At 41.4% G+C, this 13,110-nt stretch overlaps 1 protein-coding gene across 1 annotated transcript; it reads left to right on the top strand.

Moving 5' to 3' along the window:
* The first annotated feature begins 21 nt into the window (after nt 1-21).
* LOC129744283 (exosome RNA helicase MTR4) lies at nt 22-3,930 on the top strand. The gene is made up of 5 exons (XM_055736730.1): nt 22-399; nt 469-576; nt 636-1,695; nt 1,966-3,322; nt 3,388-3,930. The coding sequence occupies exons 1-5, from the start codon at nt 242-244 to the stop codon at nt 3,831-3,833; spliced, it is 3,129 nt and encodes a 1,042-aa protein (XP_055592705.1). The 5' UTR covers nt 22-241; the 3' UTR covers nt 3,834-3,930.
* Nucleotides 3,931-13,110: the final 9,180 nt, after the last annotated feature.

The raw sequence follows: 13,110 nt of genomic DNA, 5'->3' as shown, positions 1-13,110 counted from the left end.
CTTCATTTCGATTCGACTCACCTTGCTCCGTAGGATGAAAAAATGTCATTTTCGTTTCACGCGTTTTAAAATTCTCGCAGTAAACAAAGCACGCGACCCGCGCACGTAGTTTTTATTCGGTTAAATTTCCGCATTTGAATTGTGATTTTTAAAAGGATTTACCACAATTTGAGATCTAAGTGCTTGCGAAGTAAACTTGAAGGCTCGTTGTAAGCGGTTGTTCCATCCGACAGGACTCAATATGGCCGATGTAGATGATCTGTTTAACCTGTTCGAAGCCGCCGATCAAAACGAGGATGGCGATGGAAATGTTCCGATCGTCGTGGAGGATGGAAAATCCGGCGATGGAGGTTCTGGAGAAGTGCCTTCCAAGACGGATTCCTCAGAAACGATTAAGGAGTAAGTTGGATAGTTTGAAATTTTTGATTGAAAAAATGGCTGGAATAAAATTTTTGAATCCGTTTTTAGTGACCAGGGCGGAACCAAGCGAGAGTATGACGAAGATGATGATCCCGATGTAGAAGAAGTGGAACCAACTAAACGAGCCAAGATCGAGTCGTTATTGGATGATATTAAGTAAATTTTAACTCAATAACTTTTTTTTCACGAAAATTATACAATTTTTCTCTTTATAGCTTGGATAACATCGAGTCTCGCATCAAGGTACACACGATCCAATCCCCGGAGGCATGTACCCATGAGGTAGCAGTTTACCCGGACCAGAAGTACATGCCTCTGGTAGCTTCAACTGGCAAACCGGCCAAAGAGTACCCTTTCGTGCTGGATCCTTTCCAGAAGGAAGCCATTATGTGCATTGAGAATCAGCAATCGGTTCTGGTTTCGGCCCATACGTCGGCTGGTAAAACGGTCGTTGCCGAATATGCTATCGCCAAATCGTTGGCAGAAAAACAGCGGGTTATATATACTACTCCAATCAAAGCTCTGTCAAATCAGAAATATCGGGAGTTCCACGAGGAGTTCAAGGACGTCGGATTGGTTACTGGAGATGTTACCATTAATCCGTCAGCTTCCTGTCTTATTATGACAACGGAAATCTTGCGTAACATGCTTTATCGTGGGTCGGAAATCATGAGGGAAGTAGGTTGGGTTATATTCGACGAAATTCACTATATGCGAGACAAGGAACGTGGAGTTGTTTGGGAGGAAACTTTAATCCTGCTTCCGGATAACGTTCACTATGTTTTCCTATCGGCTACGATTCCGAACGCGCGTCAGTTTGCCGAATGGGTCTGTCACATTCACAAGCAACCGTGTCACGTGGTTTATACAGACTATCGACCTACTCCACTGCAGCATTATCTGTTTCCGGCCGGTGGTGACGGAATCCATCTAGTGGTGGACGAAAAGGGTGTTTTTAAGGAAGACAACTTCAACACAGCCATGGCAGTATTGCAGGGTGCTGGAGAAGCTGCCAAGGGCGATCAGAAAGGCAAGAAGGGAGGTCTTAAAGCATCAAATTCGGGAGAAACGAACATCTTCAAGATTGTTAAGATGATAATGGAGCGAAACTTTGCTCCGGTTATCATTTTCTCGTTCAGTAAGAAAGATTGTGAGATCTATGCAATGCAGATGGCCAAGTTGGATTTCAACTCGACGACGGAGAAGAAGCTGGTCGACGAGGTCTTCAACAACGCTATGGACGTGTTGAGTGAAGAAGATCGACAGCTGCCGCAGGTTAGTGTTTGACCTTTCAACGTGGAATATACTCAGTTCTACCACTTGGATTTTTATCGTCACATATCATTACTATTTCTCCTTTTATATTACACCCCTTCTGTTGGTTTCAATTCAAAAACTTTGATGAGCTAAAAAATCAGCATTATTTTCTTCCAAAAAATTTAATACTCAAAAGTAAATAAAATATGGAATAAAAATATTTTAAGCAATTATAGCAATATCAATAGGGACTTAACCACTGCTCATACTTCTTATCCACTTCACCAGGTTGAAAACGTGTTGCCGTTGCTGAGACGCGGTATCGGAATCCATCACGGAGGGTTGCTGCCAATCCTGAAGGAAACGATTGAAATTTTATTCGGCGAAGGTCTCATCAAGGCACTGTTTGCTACCGAAACGTTTGCCATGGGCTTGAACATGCCGGCCCGCACCGTCCTTTTCACCAGTCCCCGTAAGTTCGACGGCAAGAACTTCCGCTGGGTAACTTCCGGTGAGTACATTCAGATGTCCGGACGTGCCGGTCGACGTGGCTTGGATGACAAGGGTATTGTTATCTTGATGGTAGATGAACTGGTATCGCCCGTGGCCGGGAAAGAAATCGTCCAGGGCAAACCGGATCCGATCAATTCGGCTTTCCATTTGACTTACAATATGGTGTTGAACTTGCTTCGAGTTGAAGAGATCAACCCGGAATACATGCTGGAGCGCTCGTTTTTCCAGTTTCAAAATCAGTCATCGATTCCAGAGATTTATAAGAAAGTGCAAGATAAACAGAAGGAACTACAAGGGGTTTACATCAAAGATGAACAGTCTATCGTTTCATATCACCATGTTCGGGATCAGTTAGACAGCTTGGGGAAACAGTTTAGAGAATATATTACGAGACCAACATATTTAATACCGTTTTTGCAACCTGGAAGAATGATCAAAATTCAATCTGACAATGGCGAGTTCGAGTGGGGAATTGTAGTAAATTTCAAAAAGGAAACCGCAGATGCTAAAACGAATCCTTTAAAAGCGGAAACAAAAGTCGTTATTGACGTCCTTCTACACGTTGATGATGGTTTTGAAAAGGAGGGCATTCCCAAACCTTGTCCAGCGAACAAACGTGGTTCGGTAGAAGTGGTTCCAGTTCTTCACACTTTAGTTCACAGAATAAGTTCGCTTAGAGTATATTATCCCAACGACCTCCGACCAGCCGACAACCGACGATCGGTTTTGAAAACAATCAATGAAGTTAAAAAACGTTTTCCCCAAGGTCCACCGTTGCTGAATCCCATCAACGATATGCACATAAAAGAGAAAGACTTCCAAACCATAGTAGATATGATTGATAAATTCGAGAAGCGACTGTTCTCCCACCCGCTCCATGAAAATCCGGAACTGGACAAATTTTACACCAAGTACATGGAAAAGCTTGAGATCGAGAAACAATTGAAAGAACAGAAAACGGCGCTTCGCGAAGCTCGAAGTTTACTGCACATGGACGAACTGAAACACCGAAAGCGTGTACTCCGCCGTCTTGGTTACTGCACGGCAGCCGATGTGATTGAATTTAAAGGAAGAGTTGCGTGCGAACTCAGCTGTGCCGACGAATTGCTTTTAACTGAAATGATTTTCAATGGTAAGCATTTATTTCTTTTATTATTTCCATTTAGTCTTATTGGAATTTTTCATACTTTCCCCCAGGAACCTTTACCAATCTCACCACAGCTCAGTCTTGCGCGTTACTGTCCTGCTTCGTGTGTGATGAGAAGAGCTCCGAGGTACCGGCAGCAACCGAGGAACTGTCCGGACCCCTTCGTCAAATGCAGGACCTGGCTCGCCGGATAGCCAAAGTTTCCAACGAGTGCAAGGTCGAGTTGGACGAGGAACGTTACGTCGAATCGTTCAAACCGTTCCTGATGGATGTGGTGCTGGCCTGGTGCAAAGGGTCTTCCTTCCTGGAGCTTTGTAAGATGACCGAAATATTCGAGGGTTCCATCATTCGATGCATGCGCCGGCTGGAGGAATTGCTTCGGCAAATGGTTCAGGCTTCGAAAACAATCGGTAACACCGATCTAGAGAATAAATTTTCCGAAGCCATACGATTGTTGAAAAGGGACATCGTATTTGCTGCTTCGCTTTATCTGTAGGACGATGGAAAAATTGGACAATATTGTCTATATTTTCTGTTAAGCTTTTATAATAATTGAAAATTATAAAATAAATCATGATGATGCGTAATTGAAAGTTGATTTCTCTTTAATTCGATAAAGAAAATTAGAAAACAATAGAATCCATCTGTTTTTCATTTTTCAAACTTGGCTTATTGATCATATGAATATGTTGTGTTGCAATGTATAGGTGGAAAGTAACTTATGTTTAGCTCTGAACAAACTGTGGATGCTAGTCTGATTGGTGAGTATCTTCTAAATGAAGGTTGAAACTTTATTTACCATAAGTTTTACTAGGTAGGTATTTCTTTTAACACATTTTGGTTAGTGAGGAACTGGGTGGATAATAAGTTAACTATTTTCATAACTTTACGGTACCCCTCGTACTTCTTATGTTGCTCATGTTCGAAATTTTCGACTGATGTTTTCCTTGGTAGCGCCGCGAAGTGTCATATTGATGTGACCAGCATGTTCGCGCGTATGAAAACCTTTCAAAAATTGGCGATTTCGAACGTTACATAACGCGCATGTCCTCTCAAGGGTTTCGGGAGATTGCCAGTCTCTTTATCCTGAAAACTCTATTTAGATCTTTATTCATGTTTCACTAAGATTCTCTGGTAGCCACAGATTGATAGATTCAATAATAAAATATTTCCATTCTCCTTACGAAGGCAGTTCGGTGGAATTTTAATGTTTGTAGAAAAAATATCAAATTCAAGAGTATATCAGGCAACTATCCTGTAGCTGAAACTTACAAATCAAACGAATTTAAATTCGCTGACATCCAATACGACGACGCCGAAAATTACAGACGCCAGCTGTTAGAAACGGTTTAAATCTGACTCAATTCAATTAAATCAGAGACTTACTATAAACAAAAATCAGACAGTCCGTTAAGGAAGCACGCGGCGCACATTTTATAAGTGAGAAACGTAGTAAAGTGATAAATGTTGTGTCAAATCTCACGTATTAAATCTATTTTTTTGTAATTCATGTTTTTAAAATATAGTTTTTCTGAAGATGGCTTAGAAGAAGTAGGCCGAAACGTCAATTTTTTTCTTCATTTTGATTTCCAGTTAACCGCAAAATTTTAACAAAAACCGGCGGCAGTCAAAACACGTTAACATCAAATGAAAGTACCGAGAATTAAAAACGGATAGATTAATATAGAAGAAAACTTTAAGGATGATAAAATTGAGTTGAGGAGGTGATGGATTAGGGAATTGCTATTAAAGAAACATTAGATATCAAAGAAAGAAAGAACGTAAGCCGTAAATATCATGAATTTTTCGAAAAATATACAAAGGCTCTCGTTTCGGAGCTACACTGCTGCATTAGACTGAGTCGATTTGGGGTCATTTTGGAATTTCTCAAATCCTGGAGTCTAAAAAGCTTCGTCTTGGCCTAAAACTCATCCATGATTTTTTTGCAAAATTTTTAAGTAACGTAAATTGAGTAAATTTGAACTTTTAGGTTTGTATGGGAAAATAGAATATTTTGTACTGAAAAATCAACATCATTTTTGTTTTGTCTGTGAAACCGAGCCAGCTGATGGTTTTTGTACCAATTTATAAAATTCCTAAAGGAAATTTTCCGCTGAACAACTTTGTTGAAGACCGTAACTTCGTATCTTATTAGGAAAAAAAGTTATTAGCTGTTTAACAGGGGTATGTATTTTCGCATTGATTAACAATAAGTTCCATTGACATCACTGCTTGAGCCTCGCGAAGTGTTGCATGGAAAGTAGTCACGCAATACCTCGCTAGGCGCCCTGCTGGGATGTCAAGTCGACGCAGCAAGCCAACCACTCCTTACCATCAACACACACAAGGGTCTCTACCAGTTCACTAGGTTGTCGCCCGGCGTCAAATCCGCTCCGGGAGCCTTCCAGCAGTCGATGGACGCCATGCTCAAGGTGTCGACTGCACCACTGGTTATCTGGATAACATTTTGGTAGAGGGACGAACTCAAGAAAGAGCACCTTGTGCTCACTTGCCTGCTGGAATTCGGGTTTATTGTCCGGATTGAAAAATGCAACGTTTCGGTCTTATCTGAGTGCCATAAATTAAAATAACAAGTACGTGAAGGAGATGCACACTCTTAGTCAGCCGATGGATCAGCTGCTCAAAGCGGGCACCAAATTCGAGTAGTCAACAGCGTGCCAGAATTCATTTAATCATTTGCTACAATCGCCGTTGCTTCTGACGCACTACAAGCCCAAAATTGACATTGTGGTATCGGCGGATGCGTAATCGATCGGGCTGGGAGCCCGCATTGCCCACAGGTTCGCCGACGGGTCAGTTAAAGCAATCTGTCACGTGTCCGTAGCCTCACTCAAGCCGAAAGCAACTACAGTCAAGTCGAGAAGGAGGGCTTGGCGCTGGTGTTCGGCGTTACGCGGTTTCATCGGATGCTGTTCGGTCGTCATTTCAATCTCTAGACCGACCACAAACTGCTCCTGAAGATATTCGGCTCGAAAAAGGGCACTCCCATCTACACCGCTAATAGGCTCCTGCGGTGGCACGATTTCGAGATTCACAACATCTCCACCGGCAGCTTTGGGCACGCAGACGTTCTCTCCAGGATCATCAACAGTCACGTGCGGCCAGAGAAAGAGCACGTAATCGTCAGTCTAGAGCTAGAAAAAAGCGTTCGCACCGTGTGGTCGACGAGTTACTTCAAGGTTTGATCACGGATTTCAATAATTTTTCCAACGCCGAGAGTGTCTCCGTTGTCACCGGTTGTCTACTTTAAAGTGAAAGATTGGTCATCCCGCCAAGGATCCGGAAACGCGTTCTCCAACAACTCCACAAAGTGCACCCCGGAGTTGAACGAATGCGCTCTTTTTTTTAAGTTGGTAGCCATAGGTGGTAAATTTACGGATTGTATTCCAAGGCACGGCAAGCCACCGCGTCCCCCCAGTTTGCTACTCTGGGTCCATGGGTACAATGGAAAGACTCATGATATACTCCGTGTATACCCCTTAGGCCGATGACATAGTGAGAGCGATGCGATGCGAATTGGCGAACGCGGCCAATGCGAACTCGAGCGGCGGAACAAATTGACATCTGCTTCGCCGCGTTTAGTATGTCAGGTTTAAGCGATTCACATACAGTTGCGTTCAAAAAAGAATGAAATCGCATGAAGCTGCGCACCCACTTCCAACTTTGACAAGCTGCCATTTCTCTCTCGGTTTATATTTTTTCACGAAAATTTCACACAATCTAGTTCAACTATCCAACTAACACTCCACAAAATTTGAAGTCTTTTCAATGACGAGAAACAAAGATACAGCTTTTCCCGTAAAAAAGAGAAATTTGGAGTTGCTTCACTAAATTTGCTGTATCTTTGACATTTTTCATTGAAATATCTTGAAATTTAACCCAAAGATGTAAAAATGTTAGATCGAATATCAGGCCAAGTTTCGTCAAAATCGATGAACGTGATCAAAAATGGTGCCAGATCGAAGATGAGGTTCATTATCGCCTAGTAGACGATTTCATTCTTTTTTGGACGGATGTTTGTATGGAAAACATCGTAATCCATGTATTCTTGGTTTTTTCTTCCACAAACCCAACATTTATTACAAAAAATGCTATAAATTGATAGGAACTTCATGCTTTCTTTGTTTAGAAATAGAAATTGTTCCAACAGAGCTGGTATTGAGACAAAAGAGCGAATAGAATATTCGCTTTAATTGTTGATCAAATTTGTTTATCGGTATAATTATCAGGTAATTTCTGAAACTCTGTTCTTCTTATTTTGAACTCTGTTGAAACATTTTCTCTTTCAAAACAAACAACGAATGAAGTTTTTAGCAATTTACAACATTCTTTGTGATAACTTTTGGTTTTGTGAAAGAAAAAACCTAGAATACATGGATTACGATGTTTTCCATACAAACATCCGTCCAAAAAAGAATGAAATCGTCTACTAGGCGATAATGAACCTCATCTTCGATCTGGCACCATTTTTGATCACGTTCATCGATTTTGACGAAACTTTGCCTGATATTTGATCTAACATTTTTACATCTTTGGGCCAAATTTCAAGATTTTTCAATGAAAATTGTCAAAGATACAGCAAATTTAGTGAAGCAACTCCAAATTTCCCTTTTTTACGGGAAAAGCTGTATCTTTGTTTCTCGTCATTGAAAAGACTTCAAATTTTGTGGAGTGTTAGTTGGATAGTTGAACTAGATTGTGTGAAATTTTCGTGAAAAAATATAAACCAAGAGATAAATGGCAGCTTGTCAAAGTTGGAAGTGGGTACGCAGCTTTATGCGATTTCATTCTTTATTGAACGCAACTGTACATTTTCATCAAATGTGGTTCGCCGCATTGGATCGCATTCGTCGGTTCGCATCGCATCGCACTCACTATGTCATCGGCCTTACTCCCTAAACTCCACCTGGGGCCGCAGACCTGGTCCCCATATCGAACTGTTTAGCACAATATACTTCAATAGTGGGAGGACTATTCACGCTTATGCGCTCCAAGGCAATTCAGCAAAACCAATGCAAAAGAATGAGGAGACCACTTTTAGCAAAACCTCTCATTCTTATGACTCGACGCCTGAACTCTCCTCTAACGACTTGAGAACCGACATCTCCTCGCAATGACTCGAGATTCCCACACAAACCTCTAATCTTCGCGACTTGAGGCCTGATTTCTCCTCTAACGACTCGAGATCCGGCCCCTCCTCGCATGGACCAGAGGTTGACCTCTCCTCTGCACGATTCAAGGCCCGATCTCTCCTCTAACGATTTGAGATCTGACCTCTCCTCGTAATAACTCGAGGTGACCACTAGTAACCCCTCCTCTTGTTGATTAAGGACCTGATCCCTCCTCTTACGGCTCGAGACTCGACCCCTTATCATAAAGATTCGGGGTTGACCACACAAACCTCTCCGCTTGGAGGTTCGAGGCCTGACCTCTCCTCTAACGACTCGAAGCCCGACCTATTATCTCCAGGATTCGAGGTTCGCCACCTTTCCCGTCGTGTGCCAGATCGAGAGCAGCTTATCCTAGACTCGCGCCTGTCACGCGGCACACGTGCGGGACTTAACACAATGACTCGGATGATTCCCGATGAAGACGTCATCCTACTCCGACTCAAATCGCTCCCCCGGTGTCGAGAGACATTTTACCCGTGGGTATTCTCCGAACGTGGAATAACCCTTTCCCAGCGTTTTCCACTACGAAAAAGATACCTTAGGATAGTCTTATCCCCACAGCTTCTGTCGTTGGGAACAGCCCTACTCGGATACTCCCCGAAGGTGTTGCCTTATCTTTGTGTAGAAGTGTGTATTTATTATTCAAACAACATCAAAGCACATCGCCCGACCCCTCGATGCAGTGGAGAGTTTAGTTAAAGATTGGAATGAGATCGGGAGAGGCGATAATCGAACGACACGATGCGGTAGGTATGAAACAGAGAGAGATTCGAAGAACGGCAGTTGGTGAGTAAACGGTGTTGTGGACGGACGTGCATTTTGGAGTGTTTTACTGTTTACCTATCCGAACAAAACAACGGTGAAAATTAATAAAGAGGTTCCTACAATTGGCGCAGCCGGTAGAAAAGAAAAGGTAAGCCTACGTGTAACTTTTTTTTTAAGATCTAGTTCGACAATTAACCCCGCTTGTGAAGTGAAAATTGGTTTGCAATATGGCGTCCCAGTAGCATTTTTTCCTTTGCCTTACAAAGTGTGTAGACTTTTGTTTAATTTTATTACCTAGTGAAGAATACAACAGAATGTTGAATAAGGCTGATGCAGTGAAGAAAATTGAAAACGGTTGATGTCCGTAGGAATTTTTTTTTTCGGTTGATGACCGTTTAGTGAAAATTATAAGACGGTTGAGTCCCGTGAGATTCGTAATGAAAAAACGGTTGAAGCCCGTAGAGAATAATTATGAGCAACGGTTGAAGCCCGTGAAGGATGATAGTGATTTAAAAACGGTTGAAGCCCGTGAAAAATAATGATGTTTTAAAAACGGTTGAAGCCCGTGACGAGTGATGCAAAAACGGTTGAAGCCCATGAAGAATTATGAAAAACGGTTGAAGCCCGTAAAGAATGATAAAAACGGTTGAAGCCCGAGATTAATGATGATGATGAAAAACGGTTGAAGCGCGTGGAGTGAAAAATCATGAATCATTCAGAAAATTTAATGATCAATGTTTAATTAAAAATGACTAGGTGACAAATAATAATAATAAAAAAAATAAAGCTTAAAGAGATGAAGATAGATGTTTGTGTGTTGTTGGATAAGGCAAATTGTTTTCTCGTATTTTTTATTTAACAAAAGTCTGCACATGGTAATGGCTCGGCCCACATAATATTGTTAAACCAAATCAAAGTTCTAACTCGAAAATTTTGAAACAAATAAACATAATTGTAATTTAATTATTCAATATTTTAGATGGACAAGGATTGGCCACTAGAACCATTCAACGGCTCTACTGACTCCACCGATCAGCGGCGTGAGTGGGAGGAGTGGTTCCGAGCTTTTCAACTAATACTCGAAATCAAAGGTGTAGAATCGCAACATGACAAATTAGTCTACATGCTAGCCCGAGGAGGAAGAGCACTGCAACACATTTATTTCAATCTTGGCCCAGTACCTACTGAAGTACACCCAGAACCGGTAACAGTACCGTACGCCCCGGTAGATACTCCTGAATTCGATAATGCTGTTAAAAGACTTAACAATTTTTTTATCGGCAAACGCAATGAGCGTATAGAATTAGAAGTTTTTCGTTCGATGAAGCAGTCGCTTGATGAACCGATAAATCGATTTATTCTACGTCTTCGACAGCAGGCAAAGAGATGTGAGTTCAAGGATCGAGAAGACAATGAAATTCTTCAACAAATCACAATGGGAGCGAAGGACATGCACGTACGTGATAAGGGTATGGAAAATTCTATGAGCTTGGACGAACTGGTGAATTATGCCACCAACAGAGAAATTTTGACCAAACAAAAGGAAAAAGCTCGGCCATTTAATGATGAAACAAATAGTTGTGAAGTGGCAGCTATTGGAAAACAATGGAAGGATCGGCGAAGAGGAACACAAAAGTTATCTGGTGGAAATATAAGAACATTTGGTAACACGTCGAATCTAAACTTTCGAACAAAGCGTTTCTGTGAACAACAAGAGGAATGTGATCGATGCGGATCATGGAATCACGATGCAGACTTTGAAGGCTGTAGCGGACGAGATATCAAATGTACAAAATGTGGATTTCGGGGCCATTATGCTAGAAAATGTCAAAGTCGTAAATTTAACAACACCCAATGTAACAACAATGACTGGAAGCGCAGAAATGTTGGCCTCAATAGCCTTGGATATGAAACTCGTCGTGTTGATGGCCCAATTAACAATAAGCGCATCGAAGGTCCACCACAGGTAGAGTACTAGCATTTTCAAACCTTTTTTTTTTTTAAGTCTCGAGCAGATGAACTGTTTTTCTTTTTTTTTTTTTAATTTGAAATAAATAAGAAATAAAAAAAAATGATTTTTAATAATTTATTTCACTTAATAGGCCTCATCGATAAATAAAGGGATAATAAAGTGTTACATCGATACATTTCCAGTGGATTTTCTAATAGATTCTGGGGCAGCAATCAATACTGTGACAGAGCAGGTTTGGCACAGTTTGATAAACAGCAATTCAAGAATTTTTAAGAAAAAGTTTCAATGCGATCGTGAGATCATGGGATATGCCAGTCGTGATCCTTTAAAAGTAACAACTATTTTCGAAGCGTGGATCTTCATCAATGAGGCTAAGCCCAAATGTTACGCAGAATTCTTTGTAGTTGAAGGGGCTACAAAGTCCCTCCTGGGGAAAAGCACAGCTGAGGAATTGAAAGTCCTGAAAGTTGGACTTGATGTCAACAATGTGGGAATTAGTAATAAAATATTCCCAAAATTTCCTAATGTACTCGTTAGACTTTCCATTGACCCATCTATTGTACCTCGAAAGATAGCCTACTTGAGAATTCCAGCTACTCTGGAAGATAAAGTAAATTCCAAAATTCAAGAAATGTTAGAAAGCGACGTTATTGAGCCCGTTGTTGGACCGTCAGAATGGATATCTCCACTAGTTGTCGTTCCTAAAGGAAAAGGGGACATTCGTCTGTGTGTCAACATGAGATACCCTAATCAAGCGATCCAGCGAGAGCACTATCCACTCCCGCTTATAGATACTCTTCTGAATAAATTAAGAGGGTCTAAATACTTTTCGAAGTTGGACATTAAATCAGCATTTCATCACATCGAGTTGCATCCAGACTCACGTGGAATAACCACTTTCATGACGAATCAAGGGTTAATGAGGTTCAAACGTTTAAATTTTGGTTTGAATTGCGCGCCCGAAATTTTCCAGCGTGTTATGGCGCAAATGTTGGCACATATAAAAGGAGTCGTAGTATACATTGACGACATTGTTGTCTCAGGAAAGGACGAAAAGGAGCATGATTCCAGATTGACGGAGGTTATGGACGCTTTAAAAGCAAATAATGCAGTTTTAAATAACGAAAAATGTCTTATTAGGGTTTCTGAATTAGAAATCTTGGGATACAAGGTTAGCGTTTCCGGAATAAGCCCATCGGATGAAAAAGTCTTGGCCATTCGCAATTTCCGTAAGCCTGAGTCCAAGGAAGAAGTTCGTAGCTTCTTGGGACTCGTAAACTACGTTGGTCAGTTCATTCCCCACTTGTCGACACGCACAGAACCGTTACGCAAATATATTCGTGGTGATGTTGACAGTTTTGGTCACGAACAACAAAAAGCATTTGATGATTTGCGAAGCGAGCTGGCGAACAGTGTACATCGATTGGGATTCTTTGACCCTAAGGATCCAATTGAGTTGTTCGTTGATGCCTCGCCGGTCGGCTTAGGAGCAGTCCTGACTCAAAGAAATGTTGGAGGATCACCAAGAATCATATCTTTTGCGTCAAAAGGATTAACTAAGGCTGAAAGGGTTTATCCACAGACGCAACGAGAGGCGCTAGCAGTGGTTTGGGCGGTAGAGAAATTCTACCCCTACTTATTTGGAGTAAAGTTTACAATTTTCACGGACCACAAAACATTGGAATTCATATTCAAAGGAAAGCATCAAAGTGGAAGACGGGCTTGTTCCAGAGCAGAAGGGTGGGCGTTGAGGCTCCAACCTTACGATTTTGTTGTGAAACACATTCCAGGTTTTGTTAAACGAAGGGTTTATAAATGATTTAGTATTAATAAACATTTATATT

The sequence above is a fragment of the Uranotaenia lowii genome, chromosome 2 (assembly GCF_029784155.1).
Source record: "Uranotaenia lowii strain MFRU-FL chromosome 2, ASM2978415v1, whole genome shotgun sequence".
Lineage (NCBI taxonomy): Eukaryota > Metazoa > Arthropoda > Insecta > Diptera > Culicidae > Uranotaenia > Uranotaenia lowii.
Note: the sequence above shows the minus strand (reverse complement) of the source record. Positions and strands in the feature narration are given on the sequence as shown.